A 19,346-nucleotide genomic window follows, 5' to 3' on the forward strand; every position below is an offset into this window, starting at 1 on the left:
CAACATCTGCCAAGCGAGTGTCATTTTCTCATGGCCCCCAAGATTCACTGTTCGGAAACAGTACTGCATGACCTCGGAACACCTCGGTGGAAGACGCATATTAAATAGATATGAACAGGGCTAGGACACTCCTGCCATGTCACAACAGCCGTCATACTTTTTTGATGCAGACATAGCGTGGGTTCACATGTTGTTCGCTTTGCCGACGTGTGGAAGGTGTGCTGCTCGGTCATAAAATGGCTGTTTCCACTTACGCCCTGTAATATTAAAAACTGGTCCAATGAAAAAGTAGATGCTGAAAAGAAAAGCACTTGGCGTGTACAGAGGGTGTACGGACGGACGCAGTGATAAGTGCAAAGCATGTCCTGCAAATGCTGCAGAATAAAAGCCCTAACATGATACGCCGAGGCGAAGCCTTTAAACTGAAACAAACACAGCAGGAAAGGGTAGATTACAATGTTAGCGCTGGCCTCGCTCAGCAGATGTTGTCCTGGTATTGCCGCGGGAGAGTTGAGTGACTGGTGAATCAGCTGAGAAGATCAGGGCTCGACGTGACCCCTCATTTGGAAACTGCTGAGAAATTGAGCAACTTTTTACAGCACAGTTAACGCTACAAAACAAAGCAAACATCACGTTTTGTTGCATTTTTTCAATTTTTTTTTCAATTTTGTTTGAGCTAATGTTACTTTGTAGCTAAGGCTAATATACAGAATGACTTGACATAAGCTTAAACGAAGTTATACCTTATAATATAAGCTAGTTTGGTGGTAACAGACGTTATACATATACATAGTATATTGTGTTGAGAGAATAATATACAAACCTTGACTCATACCCAGGAAAGCATTAGTGTTGAGCGTTGAACTCCTTTGCTATTTCTTAAATTAAGTGTGCAACATGAACTCCCAGGAGAGAGATCCGTGAACTTCTTGATTGAAGCAGTTCTTTCTTGCATTTTGGCCACAAGCAAGAAAGAACTGCTATTATAAAATAATACAAAAAGCATTATTTTGTTACTCAAACATTTTGTATTTAATGAATGTGTCTTTTCACCATGTGTGGATCTTACACCTGATCTACTTTTCGAATGGCAACAATGACAACAAAGACAAAAGGAAGAATTGTGGTCTGTGCAGGATTAAACATCACAAGGGACTACTCTACCTTGAAATACCCCAAATTATATATTAACTAGAAAAATCAATGTAGCTCAAAGTTTTACCTTGAGCACCATAACAAGTGCTGTTCAAACAACATGCAAATCATCTGATTACAGGGTGAATAAACTCCAGGTTACACGTCTTTTCACTCACACTTTATACAATTTTAATCCAACCAGTGCTTCAGATTTGTCATTTTTACCTGCACTGTTTATTCAGCACCACTTGTGTGTACACACACAGATTTGTTCATATTTAAATTTCTTTTATCAAACATTAAAAACTGGTAGAGCATTTCATTGTTTTTGCAGCCTTGTTCATGGCAACATGAAACAACAATTTTAATATAAATCGGTCAATCAACCAATCAATCTATAACTTTACACCCACATCACCTTTTGACCCACAGTACAGAAACTGTATATGACTTCACAAAGGATAAACACTCCCATAAAAAATGATCTCCCATTTCCCCTTGAACATATTGTGAAACCAGGGATTTGCCAGCTAAGATTTACAGTGTACCCTGTCCTCTAAATAAAACCCAGATATACGAAAATGCCATTCCTCTGAGGGAAGATTTCTAGGCCTGTGATTAATCAATTTACCAACAGTCAACAGTTTAATCTCACAAAACCATCTATCTAGCTTCTGTAGCAAGTACATTTTTCAAAACTACATAACTGTCATTATAATCCACGTCAAATTCTCTGTTGTGTTTGGATCCACTGAGAAGAGTGGAACAAGTCCCATCTGCAACTATTTTTGTAGATATGTGAACAGGATAGATGGAGGTAAACTGGGAGAAAGTAGAGGAGTATATAAATAAAGACGAGTTGAGCTGCAGATAAAGGCAGGGTAAAGGGAGCGCCAGGCACAGAGGAGATAATGAGGTGAGGAGAAGATGAGAAAACAGGAAAAAAAAATGCATATTAATGAGTGGGAGGAGGTAGTAGTTTATACAGTAGGCGTAACATGTTTTCATGGGTTTTTTTTAGGATTATTCCAAATTAAATTCATCCCTAGCACACATTGCAATGTGTCAGGAAAGATGTATATGACAAAGATTTTGAGTTATTGAAACGGCAGTGAAATAAGGCCCAATCATCGCACACTCCTTTCATAATAACAGCTGTCGTGTCCCAGGTCTCACATCCCACCTTAAGCCAGTGATGCTGAATGGGCACTTTCTCCTTTAACAGCCACAGTGCAGAGGGTGAACAGCAATAATTTAGCTGCCAGACCGACTGCCGGGAGGTCAGAGGCCAACCTTACCTTGACGGGAGTGTTTTAAAGCAGGAAGAGTTGGAACGTCACTGAGGAATGATTGCAGAGTTTGTGCAGGAAGCACTTGGGCTTTCACCTGGCACGGCAATGTGGCTATTCTGTGTAAGAATGAGCGAATATTGTTGAGGAATGACCATTTCCTGCTTTTACGTTCCTAGATATCCAATCGGGGGGATACAGACGGAAGATATAACAATAAATATGTGGATGTGTGCACCCACAGGATTCATTCGTACACATGCGCACCTGTGCTGCTTTTCTGCTTGACCTTGTGTTGTTTGCACAGAGAGGAAGTTATGGGAAGATTGTGTGTTATAGGGAACTGTCTCAGCGTTATTCTAAGAAGAGCAAATCACTGCTGTTTTGCCTATGTCCAAGAGGTTAGCTGGGTGAAAAAGCTGGGAACACAAGCATAAGACATGAATTTCAATCTAATCTAAAAATACAATAAAACTGCTGACCACACAGGAGAGTGAGTGGCATAAAACAGCAGTGTTGACTGCCTTTTATAGTGTTATAGTGTCAATATACAGCCTACTGTATGTCCACTGCTCAGATTGCAGTCATACTCTTATATTATCTTTCTGTTTGTGATGCTGTCCTCTCTCCAAATTAAAAGGGTATTTGTGATGCAACAAACACTTTTAAATGCTCAGGCCCAGTTTCAGTGCCTTATATTCATTTTACAATCCCAGAAAGCCAGACATACAAAAAACAGTGTAAGCTTCCACTCTCTCTAATGACAACGAAGAAACACACAGGCAATCCAGTAAAAAAGAAAACAAAATCTTTATTATTTTGTCTAGAAGAAGAGGCTGTTTTGGAAGGAGGCGTCGGGGAAATATTGGAGAGGTAAAAGCAGCCGAGGAATAGGGCGGAGTCAAACAGACCAGAGGTTGGGGCTAAAACCTGGATTTCTGTAGTTACGCTAGGGCTCCCATTGGGTCCCAGGCAGGAAGTACAATGGGCTCCTGTTGCATCACTTCCAGGACATCATGGGACAGGAACTTCTTGTCTACCACCACCTCGTAAACATACTCGGAGAACCAATCGTCTGTCATGATCAGGTAACCTAAAGAGGCAGACAGGGAAGAGAAGCATTCATTTGTAAAAGTCTGATTAGATTGGTTTTCATCCAAAATGATGGCAGTTGAGCAGAACCCTGAGCTTACAGAAAAAACTGGATCACAATCTGGTGGTTTTAGTGTTAAGTGTCACCTAAATATACTTTATGTTGGGAGATGGGAACCTTATTTGAATGATTCAAAGGGAAACCTTTGCAAATCACACACGTAACTGGAATTAATTAAATCCAGACAACATTAACAGAAACGTGAATCAAGAAAACAACGTTCACAGTCAATATATTCACCATAAATAACAAGTGAATGGGACTCTTGATGAGTTCACAGAAGTTGCTTTAGGCAATATTTAGCTCTGACGTATGACCGTATACTACGTATCACAGTTCTGCATGGCTATATCCCCAATCTTATTTAAATTACAAATCCGCTTATAAAATTTGTTATGGGAATAATGTTGAAAATACAATCTCAATGGATTGTAAGAAATCTTCTTAGCGACCTCCAAGGTTTTCTGAATGAGACAGAAGCCATTGTTCCTGTAACTAGTTTTATGAGATGATCTGTGAGTGAAATATCCAAGTTTCAGGTGATAGCCATGCAGGACTATGATACATAGTACACAGTCCTGGATCAGGGCTAGGCAATACTATGCAATCCATTCTCTTAGAAATCCAAGAACAATTACAATATTCCTGCCAAAAATCTGTCTAGAGAGCATTTAAGCATCTCATTGTTGTATGCCAGAAATAGTGTTAATTTTGTCAAAGAAAACTATGACAAAAAATATTTGTTGACCTTTTTTTCACGACAAAAGGAAGACAAAAACTAAGTAAAATGTAACCTTTGAAAACGAGGCCGATGATGAAGTGTATTACTTTTCTCAAAGAATAAAAACCAAACTACATGTTCAGAAGATGACTTAAGACACTTGACCTGTTGAGCTACCATTGATAAAAAACACCTTCCAAAGTTATGTCTCTGTCAGTGTTCTTGGAGAAACAGATTTATAAACTGAATTGATCTACAGTCTACTGAGAATTACACAAAAAGTGGCAACAAAACAGCAGAGATAAACTACAAAAACATGGTGGATCCAGCATACCGGCATTTTTCTAAATAGGTAAGCTAATGTAACTGTTGGGTGATGTGGATTAAACATTAACGTTACTTTCAGTCGGCTATCTTTAGTTTTGCTATCAAAAGGAATTAATAAAAAGATTTATGTCGATAGTAACCATCCAAATCGTCCTCAAGATGTTCGCTAAACAAAGATCACAGTATTCATGTTATCCGAAGACAGACCGCCTCCTCTCAAATTGAAGCAAGAAAATGAACAGTATTTTAGTGAACGGGTGAGTGAATCCAGCTTCTGAATGACTCAATGCTTCGCAGTGAACAGCACAGGTAGCTGCAGTAATGCTAAGTTAGCAAGAACAACTGTGCTAGATTAGAAAGATCAGTTCTGTTCAAACAGACAGTTTGGAAATGCTAATTGGATTTACTGAGGTGAGTCAGTCTGTACTACTGCAGAGCAGAGTGTCATGGACACCTCATCATAGATGCCTGTAACCATGGTAACTGTATAACAAGATGGCGACAGCTGTGGCCTCAAAATGCTATGATGAAAATGAGACTAACATTTCAGTGATTGAAATTTGACTAAAACTAATATGCACTTTCATCAAAAGACTAAGACTAAAACTAAATGAAAATCAGGTGCCAAAATTAACACTAGGTAGAAACTTCTACATTTAAACGAAGATGGGATCTAGTGTTGTTATGACCCTTTCCCTCCGTCTTCAGGATTTTTATCTATCCTCTCTGTCAGGAGTCTGCAGCCAGAACAGCGGATCATCATGTTGTGCAGCCCACTTCACATGCATGTTAGTGTTCTCTGTGAAAGTTTTAAAAATTATAAAACTTGGTTTAACAATACATAATTGTTAAGCCATGAAAGTTGCAGTTTGCAGTTGGACTTGTCCTGTCGATAGTTTTACAGATGTCTCCTTTATAATAGTAATCTATGATGAAAAAACAATTTTGGGGTAGCACCATAATTAGCCACTGTGTTGGCATACTTGGAGTTGGTCTGCGACTGCATCACAAAGATGTTTGATTAAAAAAATAAATTAAAAAAAAAAAAAAACTTGTTTTGGACATGTGTAGATCATTATCAATATAATAAATAAATGAGTCAGTCTAAATAAACAAAACCAAGCATTTATCTCTGTTACTCAGTTTTATACATTTTAAAAAAAGAGTGGTGCTCCTCGAAATCTGAACATAATCCTGTGTAGAAGCATTCCTCATTTTAGATGCTGTTTTTTTTTTCTCCAAAAATGAGGGCGCTCTATCGTTTAAATAACTCTGTTAAAATACAAGGACTTGAGAAAAAAAGGTTAAAATCAGTATGTCTGTACACAGAAAGCATTAATCACAAGACAATTCTTTTTAGAGAGAAATATTTGATGTAAGAACACAGCATGTTGCTAATTAAAACGATTATTGTTACTCCTTTCACTGAAAGGGGAGGAGTAGGGGGGGTTGCTAAAAACAATTCAACAGAATGGTCAAACATGATGTTTATGTACACATTTTTAATTGCTTAAAAGCACTCCTTATCACTAAACTCTATTGTTTCAACAGGCAGAAGGGTGGAGGGTGAGAAGGACCCCCGCCCCTCCTGGTTCTAGACTCCCTCATCCTGCAGTTCAGTATGCATTCAACACCCCTGCTATCACCGCTGCAGGCTCACCCTGATAAAACTAAACAATGTCTGTCTGTCCCTCAATGTGCAAGTGTGCAAGTGTGCGTAAGTGTGTGTGTGTGTGTGTGTGTGTCTATGCAAGGTCAATGTGGCCAATGTCTGGATAGGTTATGAAAGCTTACCTTGAACTTCCACTGATGGAAGACATGTTGGGATAACCTAATCTCTTTTTGGAAGAGGATGTAGCCCCGTGCTGAAATGATTAATTGAAATGAAAGATGTCTGTGTGTGTATATCTTTTACACAAGTAACAAAGACTAAAAGTTATCTGGAACCAAAGTAGCTGATATCTAGAACCAAACTGACACATACTGAAAGCTGGATGAGACCTGGAGGAGTTTGTTATGCCAACCAGATCATAAAGTGAATTCAAGTTATTTTACTTGTCTTTTTCCCTGATGCCACCTCTTGCTCTGTCTCGTGTCTTACCCTTCTCATGTGCTCAGAGTTGAGCAAACAAGAGCATCCCTCCAACTGTCAAGCTGACTTATCGACGACGTCAGGGTGACCACAAGAACGTGCCAGAGTTCCAAACAATGTATCGGCGAGGGCGCGTCAATGTGTGCGTTGTGTGTGCATGTTCTTCCAAGTACGCAAATCTTAGGTGGCACACTGCCTGGTTCTCACTATCGTGTCCGTGTGTGTGTTGATGTGAGCTTCCTGGAACCCGCATGCTGGGTGGCATGGTGGTGTGTGTGTGTGTGTGTGTGTGTGTGTGTGTGTGTGTGTCTCTCTGTGTGTGTCTGTCTGTGTGTGTGTGTGTGTGTGTGTGTGTGTGTGTCTGTGTCTGTGTGTGTGAATGTCGGGTGTCATTATTTGTTTTTAAGGATAGGCAGACTGTCCTGTCTCAGAACAGATGGATGAAGTGTAAGCTAGAAGAGTCTGGAGCAGTCATCTTGCTTTTCAATGCATTTTTAATTTGTGCCTTAAAAGAATAGGACTGGGAACGCTGGCAATCTGGAAAAAAATTATGGTTTATCAATAAAAAGCAAACATGACAAGGTGAGGTTGAGGTTGGATTGAGCTATTTAATTATGCCATCTTGTTGAGCCGCCTTCTTCTGCAATAGCTTAATGGCAGAAATCAGTGCCACAAACTATTTATCTCAATGCTACCAGCTTCTAATATCTGCATAACAGCAGTCGATGGAAACGCACAGTAATCTGCATTTTCTTTAGCAAATTTGTGATACATTTTGTTGGTAACTGGACTGATAACTGACAAAAATGGACCACGGAGATCATATAAATCTCTCTAAAATAGGTGAAGTCAACAATGATTTAGACATATCACAAAAACTTCAAACAACACCTACTGAATGCCTAAGAACAAATGTTAGTAGAGAGATTAGGACACAAGGACATAGAAGTCAATCAAGCAGTTTTAAGTTTTTGGTCATCCCTTGGGATTTCATGTGTCTCCACATGAAGAGGGAAGTTGGGGCATGACTCTTTAATTGGGAGGGACTTGATTTGGGGTACAGTGCATTCAGAGTATTCAGACCCCTTCACTTTTTTCACATTTTGTTATGTTGCAGCCTTATGCTACAATGGTTTAAATTCATTTTTTCCCCACATCAATCTAAATTCAATACCCCATAAAAACAAATGAAAAACGAATTTTAAACATTTTTGAAGATTTATTAAAAAGGAAAAACTGAAATATCACATTGACATAATTATTCAGACCTTTTACTCAGTACTAAGTTAAAGCACCTTTCAGTGATTACAGCCTCGAGTCTTCTTGGATATGATGTGACGAGCTTTGCAAACCTGGATTTGGGGGTTTTCTGCCATTCTTCTCAGCAGATCCTCTCAAGATCTGTCAGGTTGGATGGGGATGGTCGGTGGACAGCTATTTTCAGGTGTCTTCAGAGATGTTCGATTAGGTTCAAGTCAGGGCTCAGGCTGGGCCACTCAAGGACATTCACAGAGTTGTTCCTAAGCCACTCATGTGTTGTCTTGGCTATGTGCTTAGGGTCATTGCCCTGTTGGGAGGGGAACCTTCGACCCAGTCTGAGGTCCTGAGTGCTCTGGACCAGGTTTTCATTAAGGATATCTCTGTTTTTTGCTCCGTTCAGCTTTTCTCAACCCTGACCAGTCTCCCTGTCCCCCACCACTGAAAAACAGCCCCACAGCATGATGCCGTCTCACTGTTGGGATGGTATTGGGCAGGTAATGAGCAGTGCCTGGTTTCAACCAGACATGATGCTGAGAACTGACACCAAACAGTTCAATCTCGGTTTCATCAGACCAGAGAATCTTGTTTCTCAAAGTCCGAGAGTCCTTTCGGTGCTTTTTTGCAATCTTCAAGTGGGCTTTCCTGTGTCTTTCACTGAGGAGAGACTTCCGTCTGGCCATTCTGACATAAAGCTCAGATCGGTGGAGTGCTGCAGTGACTGTTGTCCTTCTCGAAGTTTTTTTGTAGCCTGCCCCAGATCTTTGCTTTGACACAATCCTGTCTCTGAGTTTAGCGGGCAATTCCTTCAATCTCATCGCTCGGTTTTTGCTCTGATATGCATTGTCACCTGTGAGACCTTATATAGACAGGTGTGTGCCTTTCCAAGTCATGTCCAATCAATTAATGTTAGCATAGGTGGAATCCAATATACGTGTAGAAACATCTCAAAGATGATCAACAGAAATGGAACCTGAGCAAAATTTCAAGTGTCATAGCCAAGGGTCTGAATACTTATGTCAATGTCTTATTCAGTTTTTCCGTTTTAATAAATGTGCAAAAAAATGCTAAAATTATGTTTTCACCTTGTCATTATGGAGTGTTGAATGTAGACTGATGAGGGGGAAAAAAATTAATTTATACGATTTTAGCATAAAGCTGCAACATAACTGAAAAATGTAAGGGGTCTTAATACTTTCTGAATGCATGTGTATTATTTAACTATCTTGCTTAATTCATGCAAGATATATCTGTGAAATAATTTTGATGCATCACAGCAAAGAAGAAAGTGTGGTATTTTGATATGAACAAAGTGTAAATTTATTTATTTAATTCTACATAAGAATAGATGGGGAACAGTAAACCCCCAGAGCTGCGGTAAGACCACAGAAGAGGCATTTTTCGTTTAATGTGAATGGACGGATATTTAACTGTTGTTTGGGTGCAAAGTAATGAAAATAGATCAGATTACAATCTAAGAAACCTTTTCTACCCGAAAATCTGTGATGTTAACGACCAAGGAAATCCTTCCTTCCACATTAACATCAACATCTTGTATTTATTTAACAATAGAATCACATTGGTAGGAAATAATAGTTTCTCTCTATCCATGTCAAACTCATTCAGAGCTCATGACAAACATTAAGGAGTCAACCTCAGGCTAATGTTCTATCAAATTAAAAATAAAACCCTCAGGGCGAGTTGCCAAACATTTGTCTAAAACAGTGTAAAAAGTATGAGTTTTGGAGTGAGCAGAGTCATAACAGCGGCTGTGTGAGGGCTAAAAGATGGAGGAAACAGAAAGTTAAACCTCTCATGAGAGACTCCTTCAGGGTTAGGTGGAATATTAAAAGGCCTGAAGGGAGACGTTAAGTCAAACCTTATAAACACACTCTACTCTGCTCCTCGGCTCTTACAACTATTTTTCCAAATTTTCCTTTGTGATCTTTCCAAAATCATCTCTACATCTATTTGCCTTTTTTTCCCCTTCTTTCTAACTGATCTCTACCTGCACTACATCTTTATTTCTGTTTTCTCTCTCTCCTTTCTCCTGTATGCTCTCTCTGCATTTCTCCGCTTGTGCCTCTATTCCCCCTCATATTTTGTCAAACAAGCAAAGCCCCTAGATTCCGAAGTGAACCTTTCAAACTTTTGTTCTCAATAACTTTATTAATTTGGCTGCGGACAGGCAGGGGGCCCTGGCCTTCCCCATCTGCTGGTGTTTATGGAATAAGATATGCGTGAAGTACATTTGATTTGACTGAGGGGTTTTCACATGTTTTCCCAACAGTCACTATGGTTTGTGGGTTCAAGCAAATATTGTGAGAATGTGTGTCTCACTGCGTGTATATGCTGTACTGTGTATGTGTGTTGCCAGATGATGCATGACTGACCTGAAATACTCTACTATAATTTGCAGTGGAATTTCAAGCCCAGAGATGGAGAGGAGAGGCAGAGAAGGTCAGAGGAAGATGAGAAAAAGAGATGAAAGGATAGAGGGAATAACAACAGTAGACAGTTAAGTCTGGGGCAGTGGTGTGGAGTAACTGCTGTGCTGTGGGAGGCAAAATGACTTACAATTTTTTTGCTCAAGGCTGTCTTCAGTTTGTTAAATTCATGAATTGAATTTGTGGTTTAAAACAAAAACAAAAAAAAGAACTCAGTAAGCTGACCAATAAAAAGGTTCAGGTTCAAAAGTTACTAGTCAACATGAAAACATTTTGCAACGCCAAGTCATAGGTCAGTGTTGTCTCGATGCAGTTTTATTCTTCATCAATCTAAAAGCCTTGTCGCACCAGTATTTAAAAGACCAAGGTTTCATAGATGAAATCAATTAATTCAAACTAAACTGTCGTGATTAGTGGACTTGCTTGCTGGGTGATATAAATCCATCCAAATTTTTAAAATCTAGTCAAGTCTAGACCATCTGTTTTGACAGTACTAACCTTCGAAGGAACGGAGAGCTTGAGAATCCAAAATTGTTGAAACTATCATTGCTTGTAAGCTGTGTTGAACCATGCACTCTCATTTCTTTTCATTTCATTTCATGTTCATGGTTCATAGACAGTTATGAAGTCAATGGTGCAAATCCATATTTTGAATAAATTGTGAGAGCTGTGTCTTGTTAGCAACCAAGCTTAAAACCAAGCAAACGGGCTTGCTAACAGTTACCAAGCTCGTTAGCTTGTCTTTTTTCCCCCTCTGCAATAAACCCCTTTATCGAATTAAATGACATACAGTATTGAGAACAAAATGCCAGTGGAAGTAAACAGCACAGTACAGAGAAAATACAAAGAAGCTGGGTGAGGTAATGTGACTGACTAGTGCTAGTACATTACTGGCTGGCGAGTGTTGGCAGTTCTCACCAGCTACAGTGGTTCACTAGGTTATTCTGCAATTATACTGTATTTATGCAACTGGATCCAGAGGCTTTGAGCTTAAAAAAACAAAAAAAAACAAAACACAACCCAATAGGGGCAGCTGTGCCTGTGTTTATGTCTTTGAGTCTTTATGAAACAGGACACAGCCAATTACAAGTTCATAAAGCAGCAGCACAGGGGAACCTCTCAATCTAATCCTGTTCATAATTCAATAGACATAAACAGGAAGATGATTGTTTGTCAGGAGACACCGTGGTGTGAGAAAGATGTGAAAGGGAAGCGAAAGGCTGGAGGACTTTGTTGCAAAAGTATGTATATGATTTTAGGACCAGATCCAGGTGAAAGAAACTATTTTAGTTGTTTTCAGCCAACTATCAGTTTGATATTACGGAAATCAGCCTATTTTTCTAGCTTCAGGTTAAAAGACATTTTTCTGGTAATTCTTTAAATGCTAAATCTAAAGAAAAAAAAAATTACACCCAAAGGATAGAAAGGAGTGTTATGATGTACTATGGTTTACCTTTGTTCCCACGGTCATCGCCCCAGGAGTTTTCCACCCTCCACTTCTCATAGCCTTCTTTCCCATCCTGAGAGAGAAAAATAGACACCGACGGGAGAGATAAAAGTGAGAAGCAGAGACAAGAGGAAAGAAAGTGTCCTGACAGCTGGGGTTACTTACAAAAGGGAGAAAATTGACAAAATTATGAAAAACTGCAGCCGATTAAAGCAGCATAAACATGCAGCAGGGCTTTGTAGCAATAAGACCTGGGAAATTCTGAAGTTGTGTATTCCTGTTGGTCTGCTTGTATACGTACTGTATGTTGGTATGAGTTTCCGGAACAGTCACACACCTGTACTGTATGTTTATGCGAGCGTACCTTGTCTGTGACGGCAGTGAGGATCATAGCGTGGGTCATGAGAGAATCTCCATATATCAGTCGTTCTGCCTTCGAAAGGTTCTTCACTGAAACTCCAAACACAAGATCGTGGTTGAACCTACACACAGACATACACACAAAATAAACACATTACATTACATTCCCTGCTGAAAAAGAAGTTCAAACTGATGTCCCCTACATACTGCTCACACTTAGAGAAAAGGCAAAGACATCAGTATTTTGATAACTTCCCAACAACCAGCAGAAGAGGTGTGATAACCATAAAAAGCCAAATGGAGGGCCTTCGTGAGCCTTGGATTTTGCATAGGCTAAAGGAAAGCTCACTTTTTCAATTCTTTCTTTAGCATGACTAGAAATATGGCTGCATTAAGCCTCAGCCTCATTCCAAAATAATCTACTGGCACAAGAAAAGATCTGTCTGAAAGATGAGCTTCAACAGAGATGTTACCAGACGTTTGGCACCAAGCAGGTTTGGTTCCGTGGGCAAATTTAATTCTGGCACTAAAAACTCAAGACACAGATGCGGCTGCACTTGAAGTGCAAAGACAAGCAACTTTCCCCCTAAGGAGAGACTGACACCTCAAGAAAACACATGAGGTCTGGTTCGGTCATGTGAACCCCGCCATAGACATGGCACAGACAGGAGTGCAGAACAGTGCCAAAAATCACTGGGACGGTTCACTGGTAAAATTAATTTTAAAGATAGTTACTTTTACATATAGCTGGGTGTTGGGCTGGTTGGTGTTCAGCCATCTCATGCATTCCAGAGTTGTATGGTTCAGTATAGTGGCAGCAGGTACAAACACTGAATATTAAGTGTGTTTGATGTTGTTGTATTTACTTACTGTATTGACCTCAAAGTATTGTAGTAATTATGTAATTTTTCTATTACCCAGAAAACGAATCTCTCGTGAAGGGCACTGAAGCATGAAAACCATTGTAGAAATACCAAATGTTACTGCATCCCATCCCTATCCTATCCTATCCTATTCTATATTTGACAAATTGAGAAACTAAAGCCATGTTAGCAATGCTAAATTTATGATTCTAATATCTAATCTAGATTTTAATAGCACTGCAAATAATATGTTCAATTTAAGCCTTTTGGAGAATCCAGTACATACATTTTGCCATATTAAAATCCACTGGATGCCAATGATGGCATACCACAATTCACGGTTGACACTTTATTGGTGTTTGGGATTTTCGTACCCATAATAAACTCATTTCAGTCACATAACTACACACACTGGATGTCTTTATACTCACACATTCATGTCGTTAATGCCCAGCTTGCCGTGGAAATGTTTCCCAACATCACAACCAAACCACACCGCCTAGGAGAAAAGCAGTAGCCACGCTCAAATTTATGCAGTCCACACGCACAAATTCACATACTTGTGTCCACAATTACGCCAGTTTGTCCCTACCAACCTCTCCCTCCTTGATGGACTCTGCCGAAGCCTTTTTAAGCAACTGGATGGGCTGGTTGTTGTACAGAGTGCTGCGGGCCCCAACCATGTTACCCAGGAACTCGACACTGTAGAGCCTCCCATATGGGTTCTGGGGTCGAGGGTCGTTCACAAGGCAGACCTGAGGACAGGTAGTTACAACACAAACTCAGAAACAGTACAACTTAGAAACTAAGGTTCTACACATTATTGACCAACAGCAAGTTTTATTGCCAATCTGTTGTGTGAAAGGACCCACATACTTTGTCCTGAATGTTGTATAGGGGTTTGACGTGTTCCCTGTAAAACTCCTGGGGGGTAAGGGGTCCCATGCGATGAAAGTTCTTGTCCTTGTCTCTGTACTCCCAACAGATGGTCTCAGGAGGGCTGCCTAGACAAACGCTGGCTACTCGGAACACCTGCACAGCAATACACAGTTTGAACATCAACTTCCTTACAAAATTGCACTCATAACAAATCCAAACAAATCGATGCCAAGCTCATGTTTACCATTTTCAAACAGTTAGTTCTTGTATCAAAAGCTCAAATTACAAATGTCATAGTGAAACAACAATCCAATAAATCATTGTTTCAAAAAAAGCCGTCAGTGATGCGATTGCATGTGTGCAGGCACACTATACTGCTGCTACAGGCTGAAGTATTAAAGCGTAACACACTCTTATGAAAAGACACCCACATTTGTGTTACTGTCTGCTGTAACACTTCTGCTTGTCTACTGTAGAAAAAGGGAACCACCACGAGTCAAAATGAGCAGTATTTGTTCTTCCTTGTATTTAGGGAGTTGTTGAGAAGTTTGCCAATCCATTTACCATTCATATTCTTAAAGTGTGCTCATCTAGTTCCTCTAACTCCACTTCCCAGCATACACTCATCCGTCAGTGCTTTGGCCTCTCTCAACTTTCCCTATACTTTCCCCTCTTTTTCCTCTCTACATTGCTTCCCTCCCCTCCATACTTTTCGTATCCCTCCATTTCCACATTTGCACCTCACACTCTTTCTCCCTCCCTCCATGTGTGTCTTCCTGCGGCGCTGAAGTTCAGACTAAGTTCCTGTGGACTAAAGTGGGTTGTTTGGACTGGGCCATCCGTCAATTTGGCTGTTCTAACCTCTGATATACAGTAGTTATCTCAGGAAATTCCCCCTTTTGCTTTTCACCTCTTGCATCCTCTGTTCTCCTCTCTTAAGACTCAGCAGATGCTTTCCCTATGATTAAGAGGGGAAAATAAATTAAGATGGAGTGCAGTCCACTGTTGGTTTCAGATAAAAGACGTGCAATTACAAAGGGATGCATTGTTTTGACAAATGGCAGACACACAGGGTGCAGTGGGTCTACAGCACAGTGTGTACTACATCCTGAGTATTGTTCTAACTGTGTGGATGAATGGCGATACATCCCAATGACCACTTTCAATATGGGTGACACAAAGGACAAATTTCCAATGGACGTTAATAAATTATTTGTATTGACTACTTCTACTGATATCCAAACAAATTAAACTTCTTTCTGGCTGAATATAGGGTTGATGAGGGGATTATTTTTGGCCCTGTCTGGAGAAATATAGCAGCCATGGCAGCAGTTTCCCATGCTTAGTTAAATGCCCCTAAATAAGGTTGACATTCTTGGTTTTGGGTTAATAGACAAAGAGCCCTCTATTCTCACCGTCACATGCTCGCAGAGAGAAACTCAAAAACGTATACGTTCAGGCGTGATTTACACAAACAAACAATCCCGTTCTACATCAAAGAAATGCGTAAAAGTCACAAAAGTACAGATAGACACAGAAAAAAATACCCACATGTGCCAAGTCAACAAAGGCATCTGTTCAAACCAAACAAAAGGCAGTATAAAGCCCTTGTTTAGACTGCCTTGTGTGTGAGAAGACATGCCAAGGTGTCATCCCCTTGTCTGGTCTGTGTTTGCCCAGATGCCCTCAGCACCTTCACAAGACATCTCTGCTACCCTTTGATCCCCCTCCTTTTTGTCAGTTCCAAGATCAACTCTGCTCTCCCTGGTAACTTTAAACGTTTCCACTCATTTTACAACTTTTCTTTCAGATGCCCCAAGGCATACTGTAAGCATCCCCCTACAGTTCAGCCACGTGCCAACTCAACCTCCCCTGACAACGGAAACTAAGTAGGTGTGAGGGAAAGGCTGGGCGGACAGAGAGAACTCAGTCAGAGAATAAACAGCCACAGTGACATTAGAGCAGGATCAATATTGAAACACCTGCTGCCTCAATGACAGATGTACATGAGTGACAGAGGAGAAGGGAAAAGGTGAGAGAGGTACAGAGAAGGGGAAGAATGGGGAGGCTGACAAAAACAGTAAGATAATTAAACGTATAACTTGCTGCGAGTGAATCACCAAAGCAAAGTTCACAGATTTAACTGTGTTTTTGACTGGTTAAATTAAGTAAAAGAATCCCAAAATGATATTTCTCACATATCAAATTAATTTGGTGATGTGCCCAGTTTCTCAGTCTTCCTTTAATTAGCTTGACTTTTAATTCAACACTCTGTAAATCCTTCCACAAAACACTGGGAGTATCAAAAAAATTTAATTATGAACAATGATCATATTTTCCAGTCCGCAAATTAATTATGGGTGTGTTTTCAAAACAGAAAATAATGATGATTCCAACCCAATCCCTTTGCGTAGACTTCAAGGTCTTCAACCACATGCATTACTCCTAAAATCTACAGGACTTGACTCATGTTTGGATTGTAACGTCAAAGTCAGCTCCACCTCAAGTCTGTCTCACTTCTGTGTCATAGCAAGTTTGCGTGTCTTGGTATAAACAATAAGCCCACCACCTGCACGCTATTAGCGCTAACCACGGCTCATGTTTGATAGCATCTGTGCTCCAGTGTTGACCGACTGGCATCTCTCTGCATGTTTAGTAGTTTTACGTGACTAAAAAATAAAAAATAAAAAATAAAAGTTAGAAGTGAGACTAAAACATACAGTAACTAGACCAAGCCAATGGCAACACACTTTAATATATCTGCATATATCAAAGGCGTGTAAAAGTTTGGCTACCCCTGGTTAAAATTTCTGTTACTGTGAATAGTTCAGAGAGTAGAAGATGAACTGGTCTCCAAAAAGGCACAATGTTGAATGTGAAACATTCTTTCAACATTTTAAGCAAGATTAGTGCATTATTTTTGTTTTGTACAAATTTAGAGTGAAAAGTTCTCAGATAACTTTTACCAAGGTCTCAGACCTTAATTAGCTTTTTAGAGCTATGGCTTGTTCACAATCATCGTTAGGAAAGGCGAAGTACTGCAAATTTTGAAGTTTTATAAATGCTCTGACTTCTCAAACCTTGTTCCAAAAATCAGCAGCCATGGGCTCCTCTAAGTAGCTGCCTAGCACTCTGAAAAATTAAAATAATTGATGCCTACAAAGCAGGAGAACACTATAATAAGATAGCAAAGTGTTTTCAAGTAGCATTGTCCTCAGTTCGTAATGTTAATGGTGGAGGTCAAGTTGAGGGCTGGAAGACCAAGAAAACTTTCAGAGAGAACTGCTGGTAGGATTGGTAGAAAGGCAAATCAAAACCTCCATTTGACTGCAAAAGACCTCGAGGAAGATTTAGCAGACTCTGGTATTGCACTGTTCTACCTTACAGCGACACCTGCACAAATATGACCTCCATGGAAGAGTCATCAGAAGAAAACCTTTCCTGCATCCGCACCCCAAAATTCAGCATCAGATGTTTGTAAAGGAACATCTAAACAAGCCTGATGCATTTTGGAAACAAGTCTTGTGGACCGAGGAAGTTAAACTAGAACTTTCTGGCCACAATGAGCAAAGGTAAGTTTGGAGAAAATAGGGTGAAGAGTTTCATGAAAAGAAAACCTCTCCATCTATTAAGCACGCGGGTGGATCGATCATGCTTTGAGCTTGTGTGGTAGCCAGTGCCACAGGGAACATTTCACTGTAGGGAAGAATGGATTCAATTAAATACCAGCAGATTCTAAGAGCAAACAAAACACTGTCTGTAAAGAAGCTGAAGATGAAAAGAGGATGGCTTCTATAACATGATAATGATCCTAAACACACTCAAAATCAACAATGGACTGCTTCAAGAGGTGACGCCATGGCCCTCATAGTCCCCCGACCTAAACATTAACAAAAATCTTTGGATATAATAATAGAAATATATGCCAAATTATGGCTTTTACCTGTTCAATCTTCTTAATGAAGTGGATGAATGTTTTACACATTTAACATATAAATGTAATGATTAAATTAGAGCATTACATTTTTAACTAAATTTATTTTTGCTGAAAAAGAGGATGCAACTAAATTACTTTTAGCTCTTAGTGCAAGACAACAAAGTAAAATAGTGTGAGCCAAGCCATTACAGACATAATTTGGGTCTGGCTCTCACTCAGGTGATGCCAAATTGAGGAATACATGCACGTCACTGCTGCTCTGAAGTAAATTTATAACTTTTCTCTAGAAGCTGGACCTGTGAGCATAAGCAAATGACACCATGCAAACAGTTTGGATAAAAATGAGCGAGGTTTTGATTAAACGTCCATGTTTTGTAAACATGCAACACATGTGGTCATTGTTGAATTCTAGCAATGGTGCAAAGAAATTCGGTGAGTGGACAACTGGCAAAACTATTCTTTCAGCCCCTAACAATGACACATAAGCAGGAATCCACCCACATCAAAAAACAAATAAACTGAGCCAACAGCTAGCAATGCTGAGCCTCTGAGCTTCAGCAAGAAAGTCCTTCTGCGAGTTGATGGCTGTCTCATAAATAAGACTCGTCTTAAGAATCACACTTACTGCAGTCGGAGCCAAGACCAGAGGCACACATGGTGTTTCTAATTCCATGACGCAATGGAGCATGAAAGGGCACAGTTATGGGATAGGATACCATCTGTGTGTGTTTCATGTGTGTAAAGTACTGCATGTACCTTTATTTTTTTGTGTGTGTGTGTGTGTGCGTTGCTGCCAACTTGTCGATGTAAGTGATAGTAGAGGGGCAGTGACACACACCAGATATAGCATGAAAGAGAAAGACTGGCTTTGAAACTGAAACTAATCCTCTCTGCTTCAATAAGGCAGCGTACGGATACTGTCATCCTAACAGCGTCTATAAAGGGAAACTGTCATTATGCACTGGTCTACTTTGCTCATTCTTACTGCAGGTGCAGGTTAAAAGTAGTTTAAGCTTTTACTGCCAAGGTTTTTAGACAAATGTGATGTGCTTGATTTTAACGAATGTGCCTGACCAATGTTAACGAAAGGAATACATTCTTGACACGCAAAGGGATTCATTTAAATCAAGCACACCCCAAGTAGAGTAAGTGGAAGCAGAGGCGGTGACCCCGTTTGCCTGTCACAAGAGTGTGTATAGGGCAGGCGTGATGAAGACCAGGTCACAATCACAGCCGCCACATAGGAAGGGTGGACAGTATCACCTCGACACACACCAAAGTAGGACTGACACGGTACTTTGATCCTGAGAAACACAAGTGCACGCATAGATGCAAATGCACGTGAAAAAGTAGAGGAAACACTAGTTTCCCACTTGTAAAAGAACAAGAAAACCAACTATGTAAGCCTATAAACACACATGGACAGCATGACGGCAT

General features: G+C 40.0%; 1 protein-coding gene across 1 annotated transcript in view; it reads right to left on the minus strand.

The window, feature by feature from the left end:
- Positions 1–3,214: 3,214 nt before the first annotated feature.
- The window catches only part of blmh (bleomycin hydrolase), a 30,995-nt gene continuing 14,863 nt past the window's right edge, over positions 3,215–19,346 (minus strand). Inside the window, exons 7-12 of the mRNA XM_040131408.1 lie at positions 13,970–14,125; positions 13,690–13,848; positions 13,525–13,592; positions 12,235–12,352; positions 11,877–11,943; positions 3,215–3,519 (exon numbers count right to left, since the gene is read on the minus strand). Of these exons, the coding sequence (XP_039987342.1) occupies positions 3,371–3,519; positions 11,877–11,943; positions 12,235–12,352; positions 13,525–13,592; positions 13,690–13,848; positions 13,970–14,125 (717 nt within the window). The 3' untranslated portion in view covers positions 3,215–3,370. The remainder of the gene's footprint in view (positions 3,520–11,876; positions 11,944–12,234; positions 12,353–13,524; positions 13,593–13,689; positions 13,849–13,969; positions 14,126–19,346) is intronic.

Source organism: Xiphias gladius, chromosome 7, assembly GCF_016859285.1.
Source record: "Xiphias gladius isolate SHS-SW01 ecotype Sanya breed wild chromosome 7, ASM1685928v1, whole genome shotgun sequence".
Classification (NCBI taxonomy): Eukaryota; Metazoa; Chordata; class Actinopteri; order Istiophoriformes; family Xiphiidae; genus Xiphias; species Xiphias gladius.